Genomic DNA, 27,905 nt, shown 5'->3' with positions numbered 1-27,905 from the left:
GACCTCTGGCCGTTCTGAGGGTGACGGTGTGGTGGTCTGCGTCCTTCAGGATGATAGCCTTGGAATCTGAATGTGGCAATTCGGCTCTGTCCTGCAGGGTCAGTTCGCCAGCTGGGAGTGGGTTCCCTGTAGTAACGACTGCCTTTTCTTGAATTCCGGATCCTTTGACTAATATGCAACAGTAGATTTATGTGTGCCTTGTGGAAGTGTCCTGGTAAGTAACCTCCCTGTCTCAGAAGCATGTCTCTCTAAAGTTAGTCCTCTTTCAGGGTGTCTAGGGAGTGTTAAAAGGAAACACGGGCCACATATGACTGGGCTGGGGCTGGGGCTCACGCCCATCTGGAGAATTTGCTACAGACCTGCGCTCACCTTCTGAGATGATCCTGAGGCCTAGGTGTGGCCGAGTTCTCTGGTTCAGTTAACTGGCCATAGCCGGGGAGCCTGGGAAATAGGCACCCCCACTCCTGGGCTGGGCCGCAGGGGCCCCGCCTGCCCGGGGTTGCATGGCGGGCGGGTGTGTATGGGGGGGGGGTTTCGTTGTCTGCTGGGTGAGGATGCAGCCCCAAGTGCGTGTGCCTGTGGAAAGAGCAGCCATTAGATGCACAGCTGTGTTGCCGCCCAGCCAGGTGGTTTCTTTTACTTCTCCCGAGGGAGTCCTGACCCCTGGCCACGGTGACTTGTGGGGCAAGCAAACTTTGCCCAGTGCTTTTTTTTTCCGCCTGACATTTCCTCCTTCACCCCAAATGATTCTTCCCCCTTTGCAACGGGAGGATTGGGAAGGCAGCAGCATTTTTCCCACCTCCAGACTGCAGCGGGAAGAGGAACTGGGCCTGGGCTGGGCCGCCCCTCCGCATGAGCCTTGTAGCAGGCGCCTTGGCAAAGGGGCCAAGCGGAAGGGTTAAACTGGCGCCCAGGTAGCAAGGCTGTTGCATAAACGCTGAGAGGGCTGGGTCTTTTTTTTCTCAAGACTTTGTGTTGGCAAAAACCCCAGGAGAAGATGGGAGATTCTGGGAGGAGATGATCATGCTGGTGAGTCAGCCAAGCTCCCCAGCTGCCGTTTTTAGTTCCTTTGCTTGTCTGCAACAGGAGGCTAGGCCGTTTGGGGAGGGTGGGGAGTGCAGGCTTGTGCAGAAGGACAAGAGGCAGGTGTGTAAGGGTGAAGTTTGAGGACACCCAAGGACTGACAGGGCCCAGTGGTGAGTCCACTGGCTCAGGCAGGCAGGAGCCACAGGGAAGGGGCAAGCAGGCCTCCCAGCGTGGCAGAAATGGCTCCTCCGTGCACACTGTTGCCGCCCCAAATCAGGACTGCCTGGAAGGGATAGGGTTGTGTGACCTGGCCGCAGCAAGGCCGGCGGTCCTGACAGGAAAGCAAGGGAGCAATTGCATGTCAAGGGGCAGCGGAAGTGCCCTGCTCAGCAGCGGGGCCTGGAAGTGTCATTAGCACAGGAAGTTGGGAGGAGAGGGTCCCCCTCTGACGAAGGTAGGCCCGGGCCCAGGCTGCTAAGGGTGACCAGCCAGATGCCCGCCGTGCCTGGATCCCCCCCAGTCCCACAGGCTCTGTCTCAGGAGAGAACCCTTTGGGCCTTCTCACCATGCGAGCTCATGCTCACGGAACCAGCTTTCTGAGATTGCACCCCTCCTTGGGAAGGGACTCTCAGGACCCACTGGCCTGAAGACATCCTGGCATGTTACTCACCTGTACAGAGGTGTGCAGTCAGCACCATGTGGATGCCCCGCTGGCCCTGGCTGCAGAGGAAGGACGGACAGGCGTCTGCCACCAGCCAGCTCCCAGGGCCACCCACAAGTGCCTGAAAGGGGAAATGGGTCTCTCAGCAGGAGGTTCTTGTCCTCTTCCCTCACACAGGAGGCCACTGGCTCCTGGGAGCAAGCGCTCGGGGCCAAAAAGGTGTGTTTGTTTCATCGCACGGGCAGTGTGCTGACATGGGCCAGCTGGGTGCCAGGCACTGGGAGGCACCAAGGGCAGAGGAAAGTGAGCGAGTCACTGTCCCCGACCTTTCAGGGCCGTAAGGGAGTGAGGTACAGCGACCCAGAGTAATTAGAGATAAACGGTTTCAGATAAAAACCGAGTCCAGGGAAGGGCTTGAGTTCTCCAGCTAAGATTCTTGGAATAGGGACTGGGGGATAAGTGAGGGCTAGGAGACCGGACTTGCCTACTGCAGTCTCATGAAAGAGGGTGTTGTATGATGGATGGAGTACACGTGTGTGTGTGTGTCTCTCTGTGTCTGTGTAGCCCTTCGTCCACAGTTCCAGGTCAGTCCCCACACCACAGTCAGCCTGGTAGGGCTACGATTTGACCCCCATCTGCCCAACTTCAGAGTGATGCCTTCACCACCACACTCTGGACAGCTGGTCTGGGGGGAGCGGACAGTGCCCAAGCCCAGGGTCCAGAGAAGAGTGCAAAAAACTATTAGGCAAAGGCATTAGGGTGGGGGTGCCCTGGTATCCCCCAGTGCCCACAACTCTCTGAAAAGTGAGCCAAGCCTTGATGCTGCTGCCTGCCTCCTTCTCCCCACCACCCCCAGCCTCCTGAGCCCTGGGCTGCTGGCAGGCTGGCTTTCCTGTGATGTGGAGGAGCTCGTTGGTCTCCATGGTTACAGTAACCCACTGGTACGGGAGGAGCCGAATGGAGTGCGAGGCTGGCAGTGTGGGCTCCCCCCAACCCTTGGCACCACGTGGAACTGATCATCGGCTGTTTTTCTGACCCTCTTCTGGAAGGAAGGAGTTACAGGCTGGCCGGGGAGGGTGTGGCACGTACCTTCTTGGCCCACTCCCCTCAGTGGGAACGAGAGGAGTGGCTGCAGCCCCTCGCGGTGGACGTCTGACTTGTTCAGAAGCCCCACCACTGCTTGTCGCTCAGGTCTCCTCAGGGCCCAGCGAAGCCCTCGCTCGAGAGGAAACCAGGGTGCCACCGAGTTTGTGAAGAGACACCGTGGAGGACTGGACGGAGCCCTCTCCGTGTGCCAGGCCCGTGCGCAGCACCTGCAGGGTGCCTCCTTTCCTCCTCCCCCGGGCCCAGGCCATGGCTTCAGCTGCTGCCCAGATGAGCTTCCCAGTGAGGAAACTGAGGCTTGGCACAGGTGGGGCTCCAGCCCAGGCTGCGTGACCCAGGCCTGGCCTCCCCACAGAGCGTTGGCGCTTACAGGAGTCAGCTGTGTGTTTCCGTCAGTGAACTTTGCCACTAGCGCTCAACGAGGGGTTGGCTCAGCAGCAGCAGTAGGCAAGGCGTGAGAGAGACCAGGATGGTGGGATGGTTGGGCCTTCTGAGCCGGGGTGTGTATTGGACACCCCCGAATGTCAGGAGGGCCAGCGTTGAGGGCAGCTTTGCAGGCAGCTCCTTGCCTTGCCTTCCGTGAAAGATGGGGACCAGCTGTGGGAGGCCCGTGTTCGGATCCTCTCGCCTGCTCCTCTCCTGCTGCGTGTCTCCCCAGACAGGCTCTGGCCCAGGGTGCAGTGCTGGGTCTCTCTGCCCTGGGGCGAGGGGAGAGTGCAGATAGGGAAGCCTGGGGGGTGAAGGAGGGGGCTGTTGGCAGCAGAGGGTATTGAGCCACCTTGTTCTTGGCCTTGTGCTGAAGTTATGGCTCCGGCAGTCATTGACAGGAAGGTTCCTGGCCTGACTGGGAAGGGAACAGCCCTTCAACGGCTGTATCTGGTCCCAGATGGTCCTGCCGCAGACGGCTGGGTGTTCCCCAGATGGGGCCGTCACAGGTACTTCTGCAGTCAGGGGTGGCCTGCGCCCAGCTTTGCCTCTGGCCGTGCTCACCGTAGCTGTACGAGCGCCCAGCAGCTGCTCCCGTTCATTGGCTCTTGGCAGTTAAAGTGGCAGTTGCTCAGGCGGTGAGGAAGGCCTGGGTGCAGACAAGCAAGAAAACTGGAAAAGAGCTGTCTGCACAACCAGAGGGCCTTCCCCTCCCCCAGCCTGTAGGGCCGGAGATGCTCCCTGCTGGGTGCTGCCTCCCGCCATGCGATGTAGGCCCCATCCTGGGCCGGCCCCATCGCTCACTCTGTCCCGGGGCCTGCCAGGGCCATGCTCTGCTTCTGCTCGGTTCAGACTCTGTCTGGGCCAGGCCTGAGCGCAGGACCGGGTCACTTGAGGGGGTGGCGGTGGGTTGGTGAAGGAGGGCTGCTGGAGGACCCCCTGGATGTGGCCGGCAAGCCTCCCCAACAGGCTCTCCTGAGCACAGTTGTTCCCCCTCATCAGACTGTGGAGGAGCTGCCAGGGCCATTCTCTTCTGGGGGTGGGGGGGTGGGGGGGTGAGTAGGTCATGAAGCCCATCAGGGCACCAAGAGGGTCAGCAGTGTGCAACTCTGAGGGCAGAAGCCCTGGGTGCCCGTCAGGCTCTGCACTCAGAGGCCCCGGGACTTCCGGCAAGTCTCCTAACTTGAAGTTCCGTTTTCTAACTGTAAAGTAGGGGTTCCCCCTGGCCCCCCACCCCAATTATGAAGTGAGTGCCAGGCCCTCGTGGGCATCAGGAAAGTTGAGGCTGGCAGCCTGAGCAGGGGGTCTCCTGCACACACGTGCTTAGGTATGCAGCCGTCCCTGGCCGGCCACAGCCACCTCCTAGGGGGCTTTCAGAGCCGCTGGATGGGAAGGAGGCAGGCCCTAAGTCCTGGGGCAGGGGGTAACTAGAACTGATGGCCAGAAGACAGGGTAAGAGCCAGACAGGCCTGGAGCTGGCTGGGGTCCAAAGGAGCCCCTCTCCTGGCTGAGGCAGCTGAGTTATGAGTTGGGCCAGAGGAGGAGGTGGCAGCAGCCGCCCTGCAGCCCCAAGATCTCAAGATAGCAGGGTTCTTTGAGGAGGTAGGTGCCTGGCCACTGGAGGTGGGCAGAAATCTAGGATCAAGGCTGAAAGCTCTTTAGCAAGGCCACAAGACTTGCCCCCAGCCCTCCTCTATCAGTGACAGGGGCTCTTGATCTAGAGGGCTCAGGAGAAGCCCAGTCTGCGCAGGAGGCCCACCCGCCACTGCCCTGTTGCTGGTTCTGCCGCACTCCCAGTGTCTACCCCACTCCCAGTGTCTACCCCCACCCCCACCCCCACTCTTTGCTCTTCTTGTGAGTGGGGGCACTTGACCCCCTCACCTCTGGGCTAACATAGGTGACCTATACATAGGCCTCCCAGCTCTGGCCAAGTCCTGCTGACAGTATTCTGTCCCTTCCTGGGTTCCACCTGCCACAGGTGAGATAAAGGCTTTATGGCAGCTATGGTGAGAGAGAGTGTCCCTGCCCTCTCTCCAGCTGCTACCCTGTAAGGCACCTTGGGGAGGGTGGGGCAGCCCACTTCCGGGGAGGGGGAGGGGAGGAGGAAGTAGCTGTAAACCCGCCTCTTTCTCTCCAGCTCCCTTCCTTCCTGTTCCCCTCCTGCCCCTTTCCTCCCACCTTGCTCCTGGTGTGCTGTCCTGGGACTGCAGGCACTTCCTGGCCACCAGGCCCCAGCCCGGAGGAGCAGCTGTGGGGCTTTGTCCCCGTTGCTCTCTGTGCCAAGCCCAGTCTCTCTGCTAGTGGTAGTTTCGGTTGCGACACCTGCCAGGTTCCCAGGCAGGAGCCGCTCGCTCGGCCTGACTGCTTCGTTGCCTTTCAGTGAGGAGGTGGTGGAAGGTGTCGCCCGTGGCCGCTGAGTAAGGGTGGCTGGCTGAGCCGCCAGCCCCCGCCCTGGGCCTGGCTCTTCCCGGCCCCTGTACTTTGCCCTCGCTGCCTGACAGGTTCTGCTGTGGGCTCTGCTGGATGGAAGACGCTGGTAGTCCTTGTCCCTTTCTCCAGCCGGGTATGTTTCCCCCCTTTGACTCTGGGATTGTCCGCTTTGCTCTCCACCTCCTGCCCCAGTGCAGAATCTTCAAGGAATTGCTAAAGGGTGCCAGGCAGTAGCATTGGGTAGCAAGATCCATGGGCGGGACTTCCAAGGGTCCAAAAGGCATTGACAAGGGAGGGGAGGGGGGCAAGCATCAGAAGACTCCACCAGACAGCCTGGGCAGGTGGCAGCAGGGTGGCTGGGACCTGGGGCCAGCCCCCAGAGGAGTGCCTCGGTCACTTCTCCCCCCACAGGACCTCTGCCTGCCCTGCCTCGGGCCAGGGAGTGCTGACCACTACCCCTCCCAACCCTGGGGGAGCCGTGGGACACTGCAGGCCCAATGTCCGCTCTTCTCAGAGCTGTTGGTAGGAGCCTCCAGCCTCAGGGACGGGGGCCCTGCCTACCTGAGTCAGCTCCTGGCTCTGGGCGAGGCTGTCTTCCGGGCGGGCGGGCCTGGCACTAGGCCTCAGCCAGCTCTGAGCTCCCCATGGTGCTTTGAGCCCTACTTCTGGACCAGGCCTGCGTCGTTGCCATCTATCTGAAGTGCTGCCTCACAGGGTGACCTGTGACCCTCGATTTTCTGTGAAGACTGCCTGAGATCCAGGAGGTCTACTTCGCAGGCCTCTGCTGGGGTCCCGCCTAGGGAGAGGTGTCGCAGGGCTTTGCGGATGGCTGTTGTTTGCTCCCCAAGGCCCATGCAGACTGTCGGACAGAGGTGGCGGGGAGAACATGCTTCTAGCCAGACCTTGCACCTCAGCCCCCCCACGCTGAGTGGGCCTGGCTAGCACCCACCCAGGGAACCAAGTGCGCTGCTGCCGGGCCCAGGCCCTGCTCACCTCCACCTCATCCTTCAGAATGCCGCCCCGTGGACGTGGAGGGGCTGTGGCCCTGCCAACATTGTCTGTGGAAGTCTTCTTTCTCTCCGCCCAGCCCCGCACCTACTGTGGGCAAGACTGGAAGCGCGAGGGGCAGGAAGGGAAGCAGAAGCCCAGGCCCGAGGCGCGCACTGGGGTTTGGAGGGGCGCGAGTGGGCCAGGGCTCTCCCTTCTCTCTCCTGGGTGGCCCAGCCCCAGCTGCCTTCCTGGCCGTTCTCCTTCCTCTACCCTAAACCCGAGGGCCTGGTGTCTCAGGCCACAGCCGGGAGGACTTCTCCAGGGAGCAAGGGCTCATAGCATTGCTTACAGGGGTTGCCATCTGGGCCACAGCTGGCATAGGGAGGCTGACTGAAGTCCAGAAAGTTGTTTCCAGCCGGAGTTCAGGTTGGAGACTAGTAATGTGTAGGGACTGAGAATAATAGCCCACACACTTCAGCTCAGCACTGTGATTGGGCATCGGGTTCTGCCATTTACTGGTAGGCAGCAGGAGATGTTTTCTAACCACTGCAAAGAAGGAAACCCAGGGGAAGTTAGCTCCGTGACTTGCCAATGCCGGAGCCGGGACTCGAACCCCTTCTGTTGAGCTGTAGAGCTCATCCACACCTTCTAGACCACCTTTGGCACAGGCGTGTGTGCAACAACCCCACTGCTAATCTTTTGGGGGCTTCCTTCCCTCTTGTCATGATCTCCTGACGGAGAGTATTGAGAATAACGCAGTTAAGATGTCGCTAAGTCGCAGATTGAAGGATTGAACTGTCCACACTCTAATCACGACTTCTTCCACACCAAGAGTGAGGGTGTGGGAGGAGAGGCCCTGCATGGCGGTGAATATTCCACGAAGGCCTACATGTCGCCGAGTGTGACGTGGAATGCTGTCCTGCCGTGCTGCCCAGACCAGTCCCCGGAGCTAGACGTCCCAAAAGGGACAGCAAGCTCAGGTGAGGGACCATAGTGCCCAGATTTAGCCGTAGAGGGAGGGACCAAAAAAACAAAGCCAAACTTACTGCCATTGAGTCGATGCCAACTCCAGCAGCTCCAGAGGACAAGGCATAACTAACTGCCCCTGTGAGTTTCCAAGACTGTCACTCTCCATGGGAGTAGAAAGCCCCTTCTTTCTCCCACTGGTGATTTCGAACTGCTGACCCAGCAGTTGGCATCCAAGTGCAGAACCACTCCACCCCCAGCCCTCCTAGAGGGAGAGACAAGGAGTTGGGTGCTGAATCCCAGTGGCCGACTTCAAAGACTGCCCAAGGCATAGCCTCCAGCAGAGGGCGTGAAGACACACCTGAGGAGGAAAAGTGAAGGCCACCTCCAAACCGGACACCACCTTCTCTGGGAGTCGGCTTAGTCCTCCTTCGCAGCCCCGTAGGGGAGGAGGCTGGGAGGAACCCTAGCTGTACCTCGGAGGATGGCCCAGAGGGCCTGGAGGCCCGCCTTCAAGACCTTGCTGGGTGAGGTGAGGTGAGGTGAGGTGTGGGCTGCCCTGCTGTAGACTTGAGCCAGATGTCATGGCCAGCAGGGCCTAGAAGTGCCCTTCCTTCGGGGGCAGGGGGTGTGTGTGTGAGTCCTCGCGTTCTTTCTGAGGGAGACCAGCAGGTCTTTGAAAACCGACGTGACTAGTGAGCGTGACTAGAGAACCAAGCGGGTTCGGGTGAGCAGAGAAGGTGCCCTGTGGCTGCAGGGTGACTTTGTGTAGACCTGAGGGATGGTGAGCCCTAGGACTAGAGAAGGCAGATGGCTGAACCCAAGGTGGAAAGCGGTGTGGAATTTCAGGAATCTCCCCTTCAAAGTCTACCACATGCATGGCTTCTTTCCCCTTCAAAGGCCCAACCCCAGGTGCTTCTGGGATCTGGGTCAAACAATCCACCATCAAAGCAGCCTGCAACTGCTGTGCCAAGGGACAGGAAGGGGGGGCCCCCCCCGTAAGGATATTCCCGGCCTGTTAGGCACAACCACCGAAGGTGGAAAGTCCAGTGTCCCTCAGCAGGTGAAAGGACGAAGGAGAAATCCGTGCACACAGCGGAGTGCTGCTGAGAGGTGCGGGGCTGATAGGCACAGAGGGGAACCTGGACAACGCCAGGGTCAGTGCCCAGAGTCACACAAAAGACAGGCAGGGCAGGGCCTCCCCTACATGAAATAACCTAGAACAGACACTACACAGCCACCACGGTCCTTTGTGCAGGCTGGGGCTGGGGGAGGACGGGATTTAGTGCTCGCAGGGTGCTAATGACGTTGATGGAAAGAAGTGGAGAGTAATGATGGACAGCATAGAGAATGTCATGGCTCTGAATTGTTCCCTTCAAATGGTTCCAAACGATGAATTATTTTATTGCATGTGATTTACCACAGTCAACTTGTAATGAGAGGGAAAGAGGAAAGCCTTACATTGACACACTAAGGAGGGGAAAGTGTCAGAATAATTAACTTCCGTTGTTACTCCTCTGCCTGAACAGTATCTGGCTGGTTAAGCTTCTGGCCAATGAACCCTGGGCCTCATCTACATGCACGTGCGCGCACACACACACACACACACACACACACACTACATGCACGTGAGCGCACACACACGCGCACACACACACACACACACACACACACGCGCAGTCCTCACTGTCATGGGGTCGATGGCTTTCCGACACTGCGCCTCTTTACAGAGTAGAAAACCCCATCTTTCTCCTAAGGAGCGGCTGGGGGTTTCCAACTGCTGAGCCCAACGTGCAGCCATGACGCCACCAGGGCGCCTCGTCTGAAGGGGCAGCAAGGCATTTCTCCCCACTGTGGTTTCTGCGGATGTCACTTAGAGCAGGAGGGGCTGTGGAAGAAGAATTGGCCTCAAACTGGACTGTCTCTGGAAATTTCCAAGGCCGCTCTGGGTGGTTCCGGGCTGTGGTTCTGGCCGCAGCTTGGTTCCCTGTATGCTGGGGGGTGACATCACGTGTTCCTAGGGAGTCTGGATCCAGTGCCCAGCTTTATCGAAGTATATATTTAGATGGCATGAAGTTCACCTCTTGTAAGTGGGTTTGTAATGGGTTTTAATAAATTTGAGTCATACACATGTGTCATACACATGGAATCCTACGAAGTAGTCTTTTGTAGCCAGCTTCTACTTTTGAACAAAACATTTTGAGGTTCTTCCACTGTCTTAGTTCATTCATATCTGATATGTAAACCTGCACCTACTTTACAATAATTTTTTTAAGAGGGAGAAAACTCAATTTTTAAAAATCTGATCTGTAAACTCATCTAATTCACAATGTAAAAGTTTGTGTTTTTCCCCCATTGCAACGCTTCCTTTGATCTCCCTTTTCTCCTTGCTTGATGCTTTTTCTTCCCTAAGCCGTCTTATTGGCACATATTTCATCTGTCAGTTCAGTAGTTCGCTCACAGTCATGTAAAAGCTGTACAACTTGCAGTGCAGTTAGGGCTCCGTGAAATGGTGAGGAAGACCAGTTCAGGCCATACCACCCTACCTTGTCCGCATTCTCCCTGATTTCCTTGCTTTTTTCTCTCTAGAATTAAGTCAGGTATTTAAAAATGTTAAAAATAAAATTTTGCTAGCGCCGTAGTTATTCCTGTAATAGCAGTAAGAGGCTCGCTCCTTTTCTGAGTTCCGTGTGAGGACAGTTGACAGACACTCGGGTTGTGTGGGGCCACTGGGAATGCTGCTGCTGTGAGCGCTTGCGGACAGGTCTCGCAACCTCCCTAAGATGGGTGTATCGCCTCATCCACCCAGTTGGAGTGAACAGCTTCACAGTTTTTAGGAAAGCCACAGTGCATGTGCACTGTCACGCAAAGCCTTGCCCCTCGTGGCCTCCACCCTTAGTCCCCCACTTGGGCTGGCAGAGAGCACCCCTGAGCCTCTTCCTGTCCCTCCGCTCAGCCTGTGCTGAGCCTTTCACATCGGTGGAATCAGACAGCTTCTTCCCAGGAGCACGTTGTCCCACATCATGTTCCACAGGCTAGATAAATCACACTTCGATGTCCTCCCACCCTTTGCTGCCCAGGGATTGCTTCTACCTTGGGGGGCTGGGAACATTCGTCACCCCCTTTGTCACACTCTTCTCTGTGCCCTTGTCTGAGCTGCAAGCTGTCTAGGTGAGGTGGGCAGAGCGGGGCAGCCTGCTGCTGCCGTGCCCAGGCCCACTCAGCTCTCCCATCACTGGCCATCCACCGGAAAAACTAGCCTCACCGCCAGCAGGTCCATGCCGACTCAAAGCGACCCTGTAGGACCGAGGAGAACCGCTTCCCTGGGGTCTCTGAGATTAACTCTTTACGGGAGTAGAAAGCCCTGTCTCCTGAGGAGTTGCTGGTGGTTTTGAACTGCTGACCGTGCGGTTAGCAGCCCCATTTGCAAGCACTACGCCCCCAGGGCTTCTTCAGTCTTCATCTGGGGCTGGGCTCGGTATCAGTGAATCAATGGTGCCCCCCTGCCCTCGGGCATAGACAGACGTTGCTCAGTGGCAGCCTTGTAGGCTCTGAAGTGGGTCTGACCCTGCTCTCCTGGGTGTGGGGAGCAGAGTGGGGGCATGAAGGAACCCCTCCCTGGGTTACTAGTGGGGGAGCACATTGCCTGGCATGGGGACGGTGACAGAACAGCTCGAGTCCTGAACTCGGACACCCACAGTCGTGGCAGCTGACTCTTAGGCTGTGCCCCGTTTCAGGGAAAGTTCTCTTCTTTTTCTCTCCTCTTTTCTCCTCCCGCTGACTCCCTGCATGCCAACTAGCCCTTCGGAGTCGCCCTCTGCCCCTCAGCCTCCTAAGTGGAGGGCAGCATGCCTGAAGGGGTGTCTTTTGGGTCCTCAGCCCACCGTGGGACACCTGGACTCCAAGCCCAGCAGTAAGTCCAGCATGCTGCGGGGCCGCAACTCAGCCCCCTCTGCCGACGAGCAGCCCCACATCGGCAACTACCGGCTCCTGAAGACCATTGGCAAGGGTAACTTCGCCAAGGTGAAACTGGCCCGGCACATCCTGACTGGGAAGGAGGTGAGCTCTGGGTGGCCGCACCTCCCAACCCTGTGGACACTGCAGCAGGTGGTGGTGCCCGCAGCCTCTTGAGATGAGACAGGAGAACTGAGCCTGTGGAGGCACGGAGGGCAGAGGGGGTAGGCCACGGCTACAGCCTGATCACAGAAATAACCGGTGTTCTCTTCCCTCCCTTCCAGGTAGCTGTGAAGATCATTGATAAGACTCAGCTCAACTCCTCCAGCCTCCAGAAAGTAAGCTTGAGCAACACCTGTCCTTGCCCACCTGCTCCCCACTCGTGGTCTGTTCCCCCGGGAACCTGGAGCTCCACACGAAAACCTCTGACCTTGTCCTTGCCCCCCACACCCTTCCCTGGAGCTCTGCCCTCTCCTGGGCTTTGCCTGGAGGCCCCAGGTGACTCCTCCTGGGCGGGTTTTCTGGCACAGGGTCATCATTCGGCCACTTGCCCACCTTGCTGCCCTGCGCCTGATATAAAAGCCCATTTGCATCCTTGACTAGAAACGTGTGCACCTACTCTAAGGCGTGGCGCGGTCCCCAGAAGTGGTCCTAGAAGGACAAGGATAGGGGCAGGTTCTGTGTCAGTCCTCCGGGTCTGCAGGAGGGGTGTGCCAGTCCCCGGCCGCAGACTGTGTGCACATGCAGGCCAGGCGCTCCCACTCTCTTGCCCGTCTCTGCTTCTCTTGGCTGGAGGTCACACAGGCATGTGCCGAGTCTTCAGACGAGGCTGGACTCTGGAAAACAGGTCTCCCATAGGCAGTGGGAGACATCTCCCGGCCCCAGGTATCCCTGAAAAGCAGGTAGTGATATGCATAGGAAGGATGTGGAGCGCGGTTTGGGAAAAGCTGCTCTCTCAGTGGCTGTGTGGGATGACGCTGGAGACACAAATCAGGTCTGGGAATCTAACCACCTGACCTGGATTTAGCCTCCTTACCTTTTGTTTTGTTTTGAGCTTTGTGTCAGGGGGCCCCTGTCTGAGTTGAGAGGGCCACAACCCCATGCTGGAGGACAAATGCAGTGCCACTGGAGGGCCCGGGACCAGGGGCTGGCCTTCTGGGCTGTCTTTGCCTGAGGTGCTCACAGCGTCAGAGGGCCAGAACCAAGGCGTCTTTCTTTCAAAAGAAACCAGGCTGCCTGGACCTCACCTGGCCCTCTCTGCCCCAACCCAGCTTCTCGGAGGAAGGGGGAGAGGCTGCTTGCTTCTGGCGGAGGCTACACAGGGCAGGAGAAGCCAGCTTGGTGGGGGCATTTGGTCTCTGGAGCAGACGGCCTAGCTCTCTTCCTTCCCGCTTCTCTCCCCTCATCGTCAGCAGGCCCCAGAGCCAGCCCTGAGCCTGCTCTCTTAGCAAGGCCACTCAGATTCTGGCCACACCACTCTGGTTACATTTGGTTGCAGCCCTGGAGACCCGAATAACCTCCAGGTTCTAGCCCAGCCCCAGGAAGCTGAGCTCTCCGCGGAGAAGCCACTTCCTGCCCAAGAAGTAAAGGAGACCTCTCTGCCCTGGGCAGACAGACCCCAGATAGACGTGATCGGTTGTGGAGGCAGGTGTGCAAAGGTTGGTGGCCCCTCGGGCTCACTGACAATACCCTCCTCACAATAAGCACTCGCTGCAGTCACCACTGGGAGCCCTGGGCTGGCGCCTGGGCTCCACTGCCTTCGCCCAAGACAACTAACTGGTCCAGGGAAGAAAGCCGGAAAACCCGGCCGTGTCACAGTCGGCCTCCTGGCGGTGGGAGGCCTGTCCCCGCTCCCTTTCCAGTTCACTGAAGGATGGGATGGGATGGGAAGCAGGGGCTTGCTGTTTCCATAAGCCATGGCCTGAATTTTAGAGCTCCGTGTCTGTGTCTCTCCCCCCATCCCCAAAAAACACCTGTCATAGAACCACCTCTGCTCTCTGCAGGTGGTGAGGTCTGGAAGTTAGTGAAGGAAGCCCCCACATCCAGTCTCTGCCCCCCCCCCCTCCAAGGAGGCCTTTTCTGTCATTTCTCTTTATGGAAATGGATGGTTTAGAGCCCCTGGTTTTGTTTCCCAAAGCGAGCGTGAGTGTGTGGAGGTGGATTTGATTAAAATTGGCACCAGCTATATATAGGAGTGGGTTCTTCTCTCAGCACCCGAGGCCCAAGAGTGGGGCTTCTCCCAGCCTCCCCCCACCTTGCCCTGCCCCCACTCCCCACCCCAGAGGCCCCGTGGCCAGGAAAGCATGGAGCTACTGCACAGCAGCAGCTGCTCAGGTTTGGAGGAGCCCCCATAGGAAGCTGGGCCCCGGGGGGCAGGGCAGGGGTGCAGCTGGCTTGTGCACATGCCCAACCTGGGTGAGCAGGTCAGGAGGAGAATGTTCTAGCCCAGCTTCCAGCTGTACCAGTCGAGCCACGGAGCCACAGGGAAGGGCCTTGGCCCCACCTAGTGTTCTTGGCGGAATCAGTGCCAGCTGCAGTGACTCTTTACTGGGGGCCAGGGGCCAAGCAGGCATGACCGCCGGTGTTCTCTTTTCCAGCTATTCCGAGAAGTACGAATAATGAAGGTTTTGAATCATCCCAACATAGGTGAGAACCACTGCTGTCCACTATCTAGCCTGCCCTCCTTTGCCCGGGCCCTGGCCATCTAGAGGGATGGTCCGAGGCTGCCTCTGGGGCAGATCCCCTCAAAGTGCCGCTGCCACTCCAGTCCTGATAGTTGGCTGGCATGAGAGGAACTTTGGGGGTAGGGGCGAGAAAGACGCTTCCACCCCCGGGATGGCCCCGTCGGGTTGGGCCCTGCTGCTGCTTGAACTCGGCGCTGGGCCTTTTCCCCTGCAGTTAAGTTATTTGAAGTGATTGAGACTGAGAAGACGCTCTACCTTGTCATGGAGTATGCCAGTGGAGGTAGGTGTAGGTGTGAGTCTGGGTCACCTCTTCCTGTCGCCAGCACCCCAGCTCCCCAGCAGCTCAGGCCGAGTTCTCTGCCCCTGTCTCTTTCAGGAGAGGTGTTCGATTACCTCGTGGCTCACGGCAGGATGAAAGAAAAAGAGGCACGAGCCAAATTCCGCCAGGTGACTGACTCCCTCCCTGCCTGCCCAGGCCTCTGAGTGACCTGTGGCTTGTCTGTGCTGTAGCCTAGACCGAGGGCCCGGGCCACACACAGCTCAACTAGCCTCTGTGACCCACTGTCAGGTGCCCTGGACTGACCCTTCTCCCTGCCTTTCAGATCGTGTCTGCTGTGCAGTACTGTCACCAGAAGTTCATTGTTCACAGAGACTTAAAGGTGAGGCCACTGTCAGCCTTGGCCCCCTCAGTGGGGGCTGGGGTGGTCTCCCCTACGCTCACCACAGCATTGTATCCCGCCCAATATGCGCCGAAACTCCAGCCTCTCATTTCTTTTTGAGACACACAGGAAGCACCTAGGACTACTTCTCATGGAGCCTTAGGACAGGCTGCTGGGTTCCATGCCACCAGGGGAGTGGAGGGTTTTTGTCACTTCAACTCTCAGAACATCCTCTTCCGGCCCTCGCTAGCCTGGCGGGAGCCTCAGGCATTGCTGGTCCATCAGGCAGCGGGGGGCACGCCGAGGGGAGAATGTCCGACGCCTGTGTGGCTCGGGTTTTGCAGACACCATCTCCTTGCTGCCTTGTGAAAGTTGGAGCCTGCCTACCTAGTGGGCCTCTGCAGACCCGCTCGAGCTCCATTAGCCTGGGCGCAGGCTGGCGCTTGGGCTGCTTGCTGCTTCACACCTCTTGGAGCCTTCAAACCCCAGCGCTCTCTCACAGAGAGAGCTAGGCCTTTTCAGACAGGACCTGCCCAGCAATGGAGCGGCGGGGGGGCGGGCGGTATTTCTAAGATAATTTCCTGGATGTTCCCCCCTTTCCCAGGCTCCTTCCTGTCTCTGCCCCTAGTGTGTCCTGCGGACTCTGTCCTGCTGACGTTGTCACCTTACCTCCCAGGCAGAAAACCTGCTCTTGGATGCCGATATGAACATTAAGATTGCAGACTTCGGCTTCAGCAACGAGTTCACCTTTGGGAACAAGCTGGATACCTTCTGTGGCAGTCCCCCCTATGCTGCCCCAGAACTCTTCCAGGGCAAGAAGTACGATGGGCCTGAGGTGGACGTGTGGAGCCTGGGTGTCATCCTGTACACACTGGTCAGCGGCTCCCTGCCCTTCGATGGGCAGAACCTCAAGGTAGGATGACTTCTCATCTCCTCTCGTCTTAGCCCTGATCTCTCACCTTTGCCACCCCTCCCCATTTCTCCCAAGCCAGAGCTTCAAACAGGGGCTTACTCACCGGAGCAACAGGTCAAAGGTGCTCTTCTCCCTCCCGGCCTGCTGTGTGTGGTTGAGTTGAGTCTCCCGGCTTGTCGTGTTACGTATGACTGCGTTGATCCTCCCGGCCTGCTGTGTGTGGTTGAGTTGAGTCTCCCGGCTTGTCGTGTTACGTATGACTGCGTTGATCCTCCCGGCCTGCTGTGTGTGGTTGAGTTGAGTCTCCCGGCTTGCTGGTGTTGGAGCATCGAGTCAGTTCCCAGCGTAGCGACCTTAGGCAGAACAGAAGGAAACACTGCCTGGTCCTGTAGCATCCTCAAACTTGTCCCTCTCCTGAGGGCCTTCCTCTTCCTCCCTGCCCCTCTGTGATGCCCAATATGATGTCCTTCTCCAGGGACTGGTCTCTCCCAACACCATGTCCAAAGTATGTGAGATGAAGTCTCACCATTTTTGCCTCTAAGGAGCACTCTGGCCGCACTTCTTCCAAAGGCCGGTTGGTTGGTCCTTTCAGCGTCCCTGGTACTTTTGAGCTTCTTCTCTGGCACCCCCATTCCCATGCGCCTGTTCTCCTCCAGTCTTCCTTACTCCATGGCCAACTGTCATCTCCATGGGGGACAGTTGGAAATACCAAGGCTTGGGTCAGGCGCAGGCTACCTTAGTGCTCAAAGTAACAAAGTAACGTTTCCGTGTTCGAGAGAGGTCTTGTGCAGCAGCTTGACCAGCTGCCCTGTGCTGTTGGAGTCTTGACTGCTGCGAGGCTTCCAAGCAGAAGAAACCCTTGACAACTTCACATTTTCCTCCCTTTATCGCGATGCTGTCACCTGGTCGTCTTTACATTTGCACTGAGTTGTGACAACTATGACAGGCAGGCTGGGTCAGTGTTCCTGGTATGTTGGTGTCGTGTGGTTGGGCTGGTTCTGAGTGGTTTTTCTAAGCTGCCCTCACTCTGGGAACAGATGACTGGATCTTTTTGCCACGGAGCAGTTGGGTAGGTTAGAACTGCCGACCTGACCTTTTGGTTTACACCACTAGGGCTCCCAGCTTCACCTCCCTGCCAGAGTCAATCCCTGTGTGATAGAGACTGTCACTCTATAAGGCAGCGGTTCTCAACCTGTGGGTCACGACCCTTTTGGGGGGTTGTCAAACTACCCTTTCACAGGGGTTGCCCGATTCATCACAGTAGCAAGCTGACAGTGATGAAGTAGCAACGAAAATAATTGTATGGTTGGGGGTCACCACAGCATGAGGAACTGTATGAACGGGTCGAGGCATGAGGAAGGGTGAGAACCACTGGTCTAAGAGAACATGAGAGCCTCGTCTTTTTTCCTAGGAGCAGCCTGTGGTTTCAAACTGCTGACTTTGAGGTTAGCAGCCATGACGCCCCTGGGGCTCCCAGCTTAGTGACCCCCGTTTCTTTTTAAAGAGATGGCCTGAGCTTGTGTGAGTGTTCCCTCCTTCAAAGCTCTCTCTCCCTCACTGCCGGCCCTGCCTCCCTCGGGACCTGCGCTGTCCCAGGCCACCTTCCTCCTCCAGCCGTAGTTCCCTAGTTCCCGAGGTCAGCCTGACCAGTCCTGCGCCCCAAGGATCCTAGAGGTTCCCTTCTTTCCCTTGACCTTCAGCTCATTGCACTTGCCTAACTCCAGAACCCCCCTCTAGGAGCTGCGGGAGCGAGTATTACGGGGGAAGTACCGTATTCCGTTCTACATGTCCACCGACTGTGAAAACCTGCTCAAGAAATTTCTCATCCTCAATCCCAGCAAGAGAGGCACGTTAGAGGTGAGCCACCTGGGCAGCTGCCCCGGGGGCCCTGGGTTCCCTCGGGGCTCTCCCAGCTGAGCGGCCCCTTCCTGTGTTCACACTCCAGCAAATCATGAAAGACCGGTGGATGAACGTGGGTCATGAAGATGATGAGCTGAAGCCTTACGTGGAGCCAGTCCCTGACTACAAGGACCCAAGACGGACAGGTGAGGTCGTGCTGGGCTGTGGGGTTGGGCCGCCACAGGGTCCGTACCAGCCTAACCATGCCCCGCTGTGCAGAGCTGATGGTGTCCATGGGCTACACCCGGGAAGAGATCCAGGACTCGCTGGTGGGCCAGAGGTACAACGAGGTGATGGCCACTTACCTGCTCCTGGGCTACAAGAACTCTGAGGTGCGTGCCTTGCTCACCTGCCAAGCCCATCTCCCAGGAGGTGTGCTCTCTGCTCTCTGCCGCCAGTCCTCAGCCCCGCTCAAATGCTCCGGTTCTCTAGCCCTTGCTGGGCTCCTCTTCACCAGGGGGCAGCTGGAGGGGCTGGTCTTGACCCTATGCGTGATTCTGGTTCAGTTCTATGCTGGCGAGACCGGCTCTAGATCTGTCTGTCTGGGTCTTCCACTCTCTGGCACTGCCCTTCAATCCTGGGCATCTGTGCACGGGGTTCTGTGGGCTTGACTTTCTCACTGCATCGGTAAGTGTGCAGCTTTGTGTGTGTATGCGCATGTGCGTGCGTGTGTGTCTGGGAGTATATGTGTGTCTGGGTCTAGGTGTGTGTGTGTGTGTGTGTGTCTGGGTCTGAATGTGTGAAGGTGTGTCTACCTCCCATCTCTGGTCCCTCTGGGTAACCAGGCCATGAAGGGGTGGGGCTCAGGGATATCAGGGAGAAGGGTTCTGTCCATCCGTGTCTCCCTGGTGCTATTGGGCTCCATCCCATGGTTTTTGCCTTAACCTTCCCTTGACGTGATGCCTGGGGGAGCCTGTGCCAGTCGGCAGGGGTCTCAGGCTGGGTATTGGTTCTTTAGGGGTGGGATGTGCCTGTGTGCTGTTGCTGGGCCTGTGGTAGGGCACACAGGCCTCCGTGGTCTTGAGGGATGAGGTGGGGATGTCTGGGTGTCAGGGTTTTTACATAGCTTCCCTTCCTGGATACCAAGTGTCTTCTTCTTGCAGCTGGAAGGTGACACCGTTTCCTTGAAGCCACGGCCTTCAGCTGATCTGACCAATAACAGTGCCCCGTCCCCCTCCCACAAGGTACAGCGCAGTGTCTCAGCCAACCCCAAGCAGCGGCGCTTCAGCGATCAGGGTGAGTGCGCTGCCGAGTTCCCGAGCAGGGTGCTGAAGGGCTGGCTCACCCTCTACAGAGACGGCACAGCACCAAGCTTCAGCCGTTCTGTTGTTGTGTGGCCTTAGTCTGCGGTGATCACGCGCACGGTGGGTCTCTGTGGGCCTGGCCTTACCCTTGCCCCGGCCCTCTGACCCCACAGCTGGTCCTGCCATTCCCACGTCCAATTCCTATTCGAAGAAGACTCAGAGTAACAATGCAGAGAACAAGAGGCCTGAGGAAGACCGGGAGTCGGGCCGGAAGGCCAGCAGCACTGCCAAAGTGCCCGCCAGTCCCCTGCCTGGTCTGGAGAGGAAGAAAACCACCCCTAGTCCCTCCACGGTACGTTACGCCAGGCCCTCCCTGCTGCTCGCGGCACCTGTCCACCAGGCTGCTCTTCTACTGCCAGACTCGCATCCTTTTCTCTTGGGCTGCCATGGCCCTAAGCTGCTGGCCGTGGTGCCTGGCGTAGAAGCGAGGCCACCTGGCTGGCCTAGACTTGGATTTCCCTCATGCGCCTCTCGCTCATTATCCCCACAGAACAGTGTCCTCTCCACCAGCACGAACCGCAGCAGGAATTCCCCACTTCTGGAGAGGACCAGCCTTGGCCCGGCCTCCATCCAGAATGGCAAAGACAGGTGAGCAGGCCTGTGTCGACCGGCTGCCCTCCTGAGGAGCGGCACCCCTTCTATCAGCCTCTCCCAGCTGGAGCACTACTCCTCTGTTCAGTCCAACTGTCCACTCTCACCCCCCCCCCCCCCCCCCGCCCCTTGCTTCCCCATCTGTTCCCCACTCCACTACCCTGCACTGGACTGAGGGGGCTCTCGGTGGTCCACTGCAGCCAGGGCTTGCCAGCTGCCCACCTCTGGCAGTCAGAACTAGAGGAGCCTATCTGAAGGCTATGCATCCAGGCAGGCTCCAGCCAGGCCTTCTCCACCAGGAAGGCACGGTCTCCTGACCTGTCAGGCGTGGGGTGGGCTGAGCTCCCAGGAGGAAGCTTGCCTGTGCCGCGAGTTCCCTGGGGACCAGTGCAGCTGCACGCAGGCAGCGGCTCCTGGTGCCTGTGCCTTCTGTCCCACATCCTCGCACTCTGCTCCTTACCTCTGGCCCTTTGCCGCCCCTGCGGCTGCCTGTCTTACCCCCTAACCCAGGCCTCTCCGCTGCTTGTGTCTCCTAGCCTAACCATGCCGGGGTCCCGGGCCTCCACGGCTTCCGCTTCAGCCGCAGTCTCCGCGGCCCGGCCCCGCCAGCACCAGAAATCCATGTCGGCCTCCATGCACCCCAACAAGGCCTCTGGGTTGCCCCCCACGGAGAGTAACTGTGAGGTGCCACGGCCCAGGCAAGTGTGCTGGGTGGCTGGTGCACCTGCTGCCTCCAGCCTGCTCCCCCCAGCCCCCTAGTCTCTCCTTTCCATCTGGGGTCCGATTCTATACCCCTGCAGCAAGGGATCCAGAAGCAGCCAAGGGCCACACCCTCCTTCCCAGAGCAAAGAAGGGGCTTGAGGACCCAGAGGAGGAGCCCCTTCTCTCTGAGCCTTCTGGGCTCTCCTAGCACACGGCCGGAGGCCGGTCGCCAGGAGCCCTTTCTCTCCAGCCTGCACTGCCGCCATCTCCTCCATGTGTCTTCTTCAGGAGTCACCCCTTCCTTCTGTGTCCAGCGCGATGGCTGCCTCTGGTCTGGCCTCCCCTCCCCGTCCCTCCCACCTCAGGCTGCCCAGGCTCTTTCCAGGTGCTGATCCCTTCCCCTCCACCCTCTTTTCCCACAGCACAGCCCCCCAGCGTGTCCCTGTCGCCTCCCCCTCCGCCCATAACATCAGCAGTGGAGGAGCCCCAGACCGAACCCACTTCCCCCGGGGCGTGTCTAGTCGAAGCACCTTCCACGCCGGGCAGCTCCGACAGGTGCGGGACCAGCAGAATCTGCCCTACGGTGTCACCCCAGCCTCCCCCTCCGGCAACAGCCAGGGCCGGCGGGGGGCCTCCGGAAGCATCTTCAGCAAATTCACCTCCAAGTTTGTACGCAGGTGAGAAGGGAGGCAAGGGGGTGAGGCAGCGGAGGCCAGACCTGCCTGCTTCTGGGGCTTAGGGAGGCTTGGGGAGCCCAAGAAACTGGGCCCCACCTGGGGGTGGCCATGGTTCTTATCAACACTGTCTCTGCCCACCCATCCCCTCTTGGGCCTCTCCCCAACTCCACACACCCCTGTTCTCTGGTCCCCAGCAGATGGCCGCCGCCTCCTCTCTAGGAGGGTGTGAACTCGGATGCTAAAATAAAAGCCCCCTCTTCCCGCCTGGGTTCCCATGGAAACTTATATTTGGTGACGCAGCTGTAAAGTCAGGAGGCATGAGCCAGGCTGGGCCAGCAAGGAACACATGCCGCTCACCCGTGGTTGTGATTCTCAGACCAGCGAGGAGGGGCCTGCCTGCAGGGAGCTTTCCCAACTGAAAGGAGCAAGGGCCCTGGAGGCTCTCCTGATGTGCCCCCTGGCTTGGGGCTCAGGTGGGGATCTGGAGAGCTTTGATTCTTGAGGTGCACCTAGAAGCTCTCTGCCTTTTGGGGTGTGCCCTGCCCCTTCCCACTCCTTCCTCCCACTGCTGTGGAGCAGGGACTCAGGAAGCAAGAGAGGGCTTTGAGGAAGCAGGCTTCCCTGCCCCGCCCACTGTCTCCCACTCTCCCCTGCCAGAGGGCCCAGGTGGCAGAGGGTGCAGTGGGTGGGCGGGGGCAGCAGCAGATCTGGACAGCTCTGACTCTAGTCTCGCTGAGCGGCTCTTCTAAACCAGAGGTGACCCCCAAACCTGAAAGCCCACTCCCCACCTGCTTATCCACATACCGTCTTGTTGGTTGTTTTTTTTTGTTTGTTTGTTTTATTTTATTTCTTTTTTTATTTTGTCTTTTTTTGTTTGTTTTTTTAGAAATCTGTCTTTCAGATTTGCCAGAAGGTAGGCGTTGAGTCCACTGGGGGTGTGTGTCTGTCCTGTGTCCTGCCTCCATCACTAACCCCCATCTTCCGGCTCCTGCTCCTCCTGCACCTGCTAACCGTGCCTGTGTGGCCTCCTCTGTATGCCATCTTAAAGGGATGAAGGGGGGCTCCGGGCTTCGAGATGAGGGGCCTTGGGCCCACCCAGCAAGAGGGGTCTGCTTGGGGAATTCTCCCTTTAAGATCAGCCTGCTTCCCTGAGGGTTTGGGTCACCCCATTGGGCTCTGGTTCTGTCCCTCAGCCCTCCATGTGCATGCTCTGCGAGGAGCCTCGCTGGTTGAAAGGACATCTGGACTCCCCCTTCCCTCTGGGCTCGCCTGGACACCTCCCTACCCCCCTCTGCCCAGGGTACACCAGGGCTGCCTGACCTCTCACTCTGTCCTGTGGGATGGCTGGACTCTCGAGGTGCTGCAAGGGACATGGGCACCAGCCCAGGTGGCAGTCTGGGGCCTCCAGGCCCAACAAGCCTTGCTCATGAGTGGAGCACAGCGCCCCCTTCTGGCGGCTCCTGCTGAGCTAGACAGCCCTCCCACCCTCACTGCCTGCAGCTGCCCGTGGATGGGGGTAGATGAAGCCCCCATCTGACTGTATTCACCTGCCATGGTCTTGGGGGCAGGCGTGGGGTGGCGAGGTGCAGCCCCAGGAGGTGCTTGGGCCATCTGCCCCACGTCCTGAGAGGAGCTGGGGGCTGCCCTCCCTCCATTGGGGCTGGACCAACTGGCACTCCCACTAGTGCCGGCCTGTTTGGACAAGCTGTCAAGCAGGGTCTCAGGGTGGCCCACTCCACCCCCACCACCCCCAGCCTGTCACTGCATGCCTGTCTGCTGCACAGGGTCCTGGGGTGGGAGGGCTGCCCTGTAGGGGTGGGGGGTGCTCTGTCTCTCTAGCAGGGCTGGAGAGAGCAACTGGGGGCTCCTGCCTGCACCGAGCAGCCACTGCAGAGCTCGCTCTCTTCCTCGTCGCCACTGTCTGTTCCTTTACATGTGCTGCCACCGCTGCCCTCCTCCTCTCTCTGCCTCTGCCTCCTGCCCTCCTGCCCTCCAGCCCTGCACTTCCTGCTGCCAGGCACCCACCTTCCGGCCAGGAGCTGGAGAAGCCGCTCAGCGGGGCCAGACCTCTTCCCCACACGCCCTGCCCTGGACCTCGACCTCCCTTCTGCCCCAGCAGATGGCTGGCAGGCAGGCAGTTAGGGAGGGGCCTCCCCACAGCCCGGCCTCAGGGGCCAGACCCTCCCCTGAAGGATCCCCAAACACACAGCAGCACCTTCCCTCTGCAGTCCAGGACAGCCACCCCCACCCCCCACCCCAAGCCAGGCAGAAGGCCCCCTCCCTATCCCTGTGCCCAGCAGTCCTCTTCCGAGACTGTGGGAGGACAGGAGGACAGATAGGGACAGTTGAGCTGCCGGCGAGAGGGGCCGAAGAGCTGTGTTGACCTGCCAGGTGATGGGCAGGTGGCCTGTGGGCGGGGGTCCTGTCCTCCCACCAGTGGCGCCCACCTTGGGTCTGTGGCGGAAGGAGCGAGCGAGCGAGCGAGCCTGCGGCCCCAGCACTAAACTCTCCCTCGCTCTGTTTTTTGAGGAACCTGAATGAACCAGAAAGCAAAGACCGGGTGGAGACGCTCAGGTGAGAGGGTGGAGCCAGCGCCGGCCCCGCCCAAGCCTCCGCCTCCGCCTCCGCCTGCGCCTGCTCCGCTCTCCCTCTGCCACTGGCTCTCCCTCTGGGGTCCTTGCCCTGCCTTCTCAGACCAGCCCACAGCGGCCCTGCTCAGGCCCGCTGTATTCTGGAAGGAGCTGCCCTGGGCTGGGCTGCTGGGGCTGTGTTGCCTGCCTCTTGACCTCAGCTCTTCCCTCTGGGTAGACAGTCCGCGAACTGCTCCGGACCTGTGAGCTCAGCTCCCACAAGTCGCCCAGCCCTCCTCCCCTCGCCCCAGAAAAGGAACTGCGTGGAGCCGTCCCCTCTCAGGGGCTGTCCCTTGCCCTCCTTGGCTGGGGCCTCCTCAGCTCCTGCCGTCCTCTTCCTGCTCGGGTCTCAGGGCCTTGCCTGCTTTGCCTGCCTGCCAGGGGGGCTGGCCCGGGTGGGGTGCCTGGGCCGCCACCTGACGGCGCCTGTGCCCTCTCGCAGACCTCATGTGGTGGGCGGCGGCAACGACAAGGAGAAGGAGGACTTCCGCGAAGCCAAGCCCCGCTCGCTGCGCTTCACGTGGAGCATGAAGACCACGAGCTCAATGGAGCCCAACGAGATGATGCGGGAGATCCGCAAGGTGCTGGACGCCAACGGCTGCCAGAGCGAGCTGCACGAGAAGTACATGCTGCTGTGCGTGCACGGCGCGCCGGGCCACGAGGACTTCGTGCAGTGGGAGATGGAGGTCTGCAAACTGCCGCGGCTCTCCCTCAACGGCGTGCGCTTTAAGCGGATATCGGGCACCTCCATGGCCTTCAAAAACATTGCCTCCAAAATCGCCAACGAGCTCAAGCTTTAACGTGCCCCGAGTGGGGGCGCCCGGGCGGCCCGCTGGACTTCGCTGCTGGGGCTGCCGGCCGCCTCCCGCCCCGGGCGGGCCAGACTGCAGACCGGACTCGGTTGTCGCCCCCTGCTGGCCCATCGCCTCGCCTCCTCGGTTCCTCCCGTCAGTGGGCGCGGGCGGGGGGCGGCGCCCAACCCCCCCACGTTCAGTCCTGCCCCTCCCTGCTCCCCCCTGGCCCCCACCGGAGGCAGAGGGCGGGGCGGGCGGCCGGCGGGGCGGCCCCTCGGCACTGCGGTCGCACAGAGTATTTCGCCTAAACCACAAATTTTTTTATTACCAAAAAGAAAAAAGAAAAAAAAAATCCCAGCAGCCACCTTTCCTCGCTGCCCCGATGGGACAGTTGAGACTGGATCTCTGGGGTCTCCCGGGAGGGTGGCTCCGGGCTGGAACACTCTCAGGCAAGAGTGGTGGGGTCCCCGCCAGTCCCTCCGCCAGGCCCGCTTTGGGCAGTTCGGCGCCCCTTCCCTCCAAGCGAACCACCAGAGGTGGCCTTCCCCTGACTTAAGGCCCCGAGCTTGAGGCCTGGGCAGCTGGGGAGGGGGCTGCCAGGTGAGGCTGGGGGCACTGGTTCCCTCACACTGTATCCTCTGCCCACCCTGCTGCCCCCGAGCCGGCCACTTCCTTCCACAAGCTGCTGTGGGGGCATCCGTTCCCCTCCCAAGTCTGTGCCATCTTCCCCACCCTCTCCCCGCTAGGAGGGGTGGACCCCAGGATGGGGGCAGCCGGGCAGAGGGCTCCTCAGCCCTTTGTCTGCAAGCACACCCCACCTGACCCTGCCTCCCACCACTTCCCTCCGTTGGCATTAATCTGGGCACCAGCTAGCCCGCAGCAGTGACTCCTCATGCTCCCATTCGGCCCTGCCTTTTCTTCCTGACACTGTCCCCCCCCTCCCGCAGGAGGCACTGCCCTGGGCCTCCGTGGGGGCCTGGCCAGGAATGACCGGCCTCCCGAGTGAGACAGCCTGGTGAAGCAGCTCCCAGTTCACCTTCGGGTGGAGGTGGGGAGGGGGGGGTTATGGCGCTTGGCTGGTGGTGGCCACTGCATCCCTTAATTTATTTCTCTGCTGTTTCTGTTCTTGAGAATTGGGGGCGGGGTCCTACAGAGGCTGCCCCACCCCCACCTGAGTTGTACATTTTTTTGTGATGGGTTTTATTTTTTATTTTTTGATTTATGATGACTCCACTCCTGTCCATCACCCCCACTCCCCCAGGCCGGCTCAGTGGCAAGAGGAGCCCTTGGGTCCCAGGAAGGGGGCCTGCCCACCTCAGCCCTCCTGCTCCATGCCCCCAACTTGGGGCTCCAGCTCAGACCAAGGGCTCCCCCCTCCACCCCAGGGGACAGCCCGGGTGCTCTGAGGGGGCCAGGAGGGCATGACTTGGCCCCCAAAGGGGTGGGGGCTGGGGGGGCCCCCAGGCAAGGTGGCCCCTCCCCACCCAGCCCCTTTCCTGCACTTAGTCTCTCCTCTGGATCAACTCGTAATAAAGAGAATGTTTGGAATCTGAGCCGCGCCTCCCATTGCTTCACCCACCCAGCAGCAGGGTAGGGACCCAGTCCCTGAGGGCAAGACTGGGCTGAGCCTGATGGAGAACTTGGCCTGGGTGGGCCTGCCCTTCCCCTGGGCGCAGACAGAAGCCAAGCCCGGGGGGGCCCTTCAACAGACAGAACAAGGTCAGCTTGGGAGCTTTTATTTGTTTTTTAAAAATGTTGAAAAATAGACCCAGGTCTGTGAAGTTCCCAACCCCCCCGCCCCTTTTTCCCTCAAACGTGGGCACTCAACTTGCTCTATCGTCCACTCCCCACAAGTACCCCCCTCCCAGCTCACCCCAGACTTATTGCTCAAAGAAGGCAAAGAGGAAGGGGAGCAGTCAACACCTCCCCACCCCAGCCCCACTAAGGTAGCTACCCGCACACAGGACAGGGCCCAAAGCCAGCCCAGCAGCCATCCGGGGCCCCGCCGCGGTGGGGCAGAAAGCGGCCCCACAGGGCCATTGGCCAGGCCCAGGCCCTGGCCTGGGAGGCGGGTTTAGGCCGGGGGTCGCAAGCAGTGCCACAAAGTCCACCGCTGGTGCCCATGACCCTTTGTCCGTCCCTTCTGTCCTCGGTGTCCCCTGAGGTTCCCGGGGATGTTCAGCAGAGGGGTCCAGAGCCTCTGGTCGGCAACAGAGCTCAGAGTGAGGGCGCTGGGGGCTCCAGGGGGGTTCCGATCAGGGCTGGTGGGGGCTGGGGACCTGAACGGGCACTGTGGCGGGAGGCGGCCAGAGCAGGGCGGATGAGTGGTGGCGGTGGCTGATTGGGGGCCAGCCGCGGCTGCAGGAAGCGGCCCTGCTGCAGTGGGGGGGGCTGGCGAAGCAGGGTGGGTGCGGTCGGCAAGGGTGGCCTCAGCAGCGGGGGTGGCTGGGACAAGGAGGTGGGTGGCGGTGGGGGGGGCGGTGCAGGGGCCACCCCTCGAGGCACAGCTGTGGAGACAGACGTGATCTGGACCTGGGGAGAAAAGCGGGTCAGAGCCAGGCCGACCGACACCTTCGGCCCAGTCTGGGCCTCTCCTCTCTGCTCTGAGGGGCAGCTGTCTGGTCCACCCCTCCTCACCTCATCCTCCTCCTCTAGGGCTGGGGCTGGCAAGGGAGCCCCTCTCCTAGCTTCCTCCAGGGGGCCCGGGGCACCAGGGGCCCCATCCTGCTCGGCCTCCCATTCCTGCAGCACCTCCTCGAGATTGAAGCGGCGCCGGTAGCTCACAAAGAAGGTCTTCACCTGGGTCAGCGTCTTGTTCCCAATCACCTCCGCAATAGCCCCAAAGTCCTTGCCATACCTACGGATGGCTGCAAGGGTCAAAAGGGCAGCGTGTGAACAACCCTCAGAGCTAGTCCCTTTTGCTGGTCCTTCCCCTCTGCCCCCAGTTCCTCGGAGGGCGGGGAAATCGATTTTGGGGTCGGGGGGTGTGGGCCTCCACTCTCCCACCGGTCCAACTCACCCTGCACAGCCAGGAGCTGCTCATCTGTGGTCCAGCGAGAGTTGAACTTGGTGTTAGCCTGGAGAGCCAGAGGGTTTGTTCTTGAAGCCCTGCTCCCCACCCAGCACACCCTTCTCTGCCCTACCTCCTCCAGAGAACCCCATTTCTGCACCCAAACTCACCTCAGGGGGGCGAAGGGGGTCGATGCCGCCCTCCAGGGCCTGGCGGAGGCTGCTGTTGGTCTGCTTCATGCTCTGCACCTGGGCAGGCAGATGCAGACACAAGAGGAACCCTTAGCGTTAGCAGAGCCCGCCCCTAGGCCCCATACCACTCTGCGGTGACACCACCACCAAACCCGGCTCCCTCCTCCCTCTGGGGTGAGGGGTGGTCTTGCTGCTTTTTCCCCAGGTTGAGACAGTAAATCACCTATAATCCTGCACGCCGGGCACTTGCACCTTCTCCCTCGGACCTCAGCCCCCCCCACTACCGAAACTTCG

The 27,905-nt window shown here is 59.8% G+C and overlaps 2 protein-coding genes across 11 annotated transcripts in view; one reads left to right on the top strand and one right to left on the bottom strand.

Moving 5' to 3' along the window:
• MARK2 (microtubule affinity regulating kinase 2) overlaps window positions 1–25,963 on the top strand; it is a 56,067-nt gene extending 30,104 nt beyond the window's left edge. For 2 of the 6 annotated variants that reach the window (XM_004713496.3, XM_045297229.1), the window contains exons 2-19: window positions 11,483–11,662; window positions 11,842–11,895; window positions 14,155–14,203; window positions 14,456–14,521; window positions 14,618–14,688; window positions 14,844–14,900; window positions 15,577–15,813; window positions 17,551–17,670; window positions 17,759–17,858; window positions 17,932–18,044; window positions 18,816–18,948; window positions 19,130–19,308; window positions 19,507–19,604; window positions 20,144–20,305; window positions 20,732–20,986; window positions 21,873–21,899; window positions 23,516–23,560; window positions 24,059–25,963. In XM_004713496.3, the coding sequence (XP_004713553.1) occupies window positions 11,483–11,662; window positions 11,842–11,895; window positions 14,155–14,203; window positions 14,456–14,521; window positions 14,618–14,688; window positions 14,844–14,900; window positions 15,577–15,813; window positions 17,551–17,670; window positions 17,759–17,858; window positions 17,932–18,044; window positions 18,816–18,948; window positions 19,130–19,308; window positions 19,507–19,604; window positions 20,144–20,305; window positions 20,732–20,986; window positions 21,873–21,899; window positions 23,516–23,560; window positions 24,059–24,416 (2,304 nt within the window). In that variant the 3' untranslated portion in view covers window positions 24,417–25,963. Of the gene's footprint in view, window positions 1–5,758; window positions 5,781–11,482; window positions 11,663–11,841; window positions 11,896–14,154; window positions 14,204–14,455; window positions 14,522–14,617; window positions 14,689–14,843; window positions 14,901–15,576; window positions 15,814–17,550; window positions 17,671–17,758; window positions 17,859–17,931; window positions 18,045–18,815; window positions 18,949–19,129; window positions 19,309–19,506; window positions 19,605–20,143; window positions 20,306–20,731; window positions 20,987–21,872; window positions 21,900–23,515; window positions 23,561–24,058 lie in introns of those variants that run through there. The other 4 variants (XM_045297231.1, XM_045297233.1, XM_045297230.1 and 1 more) reach the window with 4 other exon arrangements.
• Window positions 25,964–26,263: 300 nt separating this feature from the next.
• The window catches only part of RCOR2 (REST corepressor 2), a 4,370-nt gene continuing 2,728 nt past the window's right edge, over window positions 26,264–27,905 (bottom strand). For 3 of the 5 annotated variants that reach the window (XM_004713500.2, XM_045297262.1, XM_045297261.1), the window contains 4 exons: window positions 27,591–27,668; window positions 27,430–27,487; window positions 27,048–27,277; window positions 26,264–26,942 (listed from right to left, as the gene is read on the bottom strand). In XM_004713500.2, the coding sequence (XP_004713557.1) occupies window positions 26,628–26,942; window positions 27,048–27,277; window positions 27,430–27,487; window positions 27,591–27,668 (681 nt within the window). In that variant the 3' untranslated portion in view covers window positions 26,264–26,627. The remainder of the gene's footprint in view (window positions 26,943–27,047; window positions 27,278–27,429; window positions 27,488–27,590; window positions 27,669–27,905) is intronic. The other 2 variants (XM_045297260.1, XM_045297263.1) reach the window with 2 other exon arrangements.

Source organism: Echinops telfairi, unplaced genomic scaffold (genome assembly GCF_000313985.2).
Source record: "Echinops telfairi isolate 266 unplaced genomic scaffold, ASM31398v2 ScPeMD7_7417;HRSCAF=8455, whole genome shotgun sequence".
NCBI lineage: Eukaryota > Metazoa > Chordata > Mammalia > Afrosoricida > Tenrecidae > Echinops > Echinops telfairi.
This window is presented reverse-complemented; position numbering and strand designations above follow the sequence as displayed.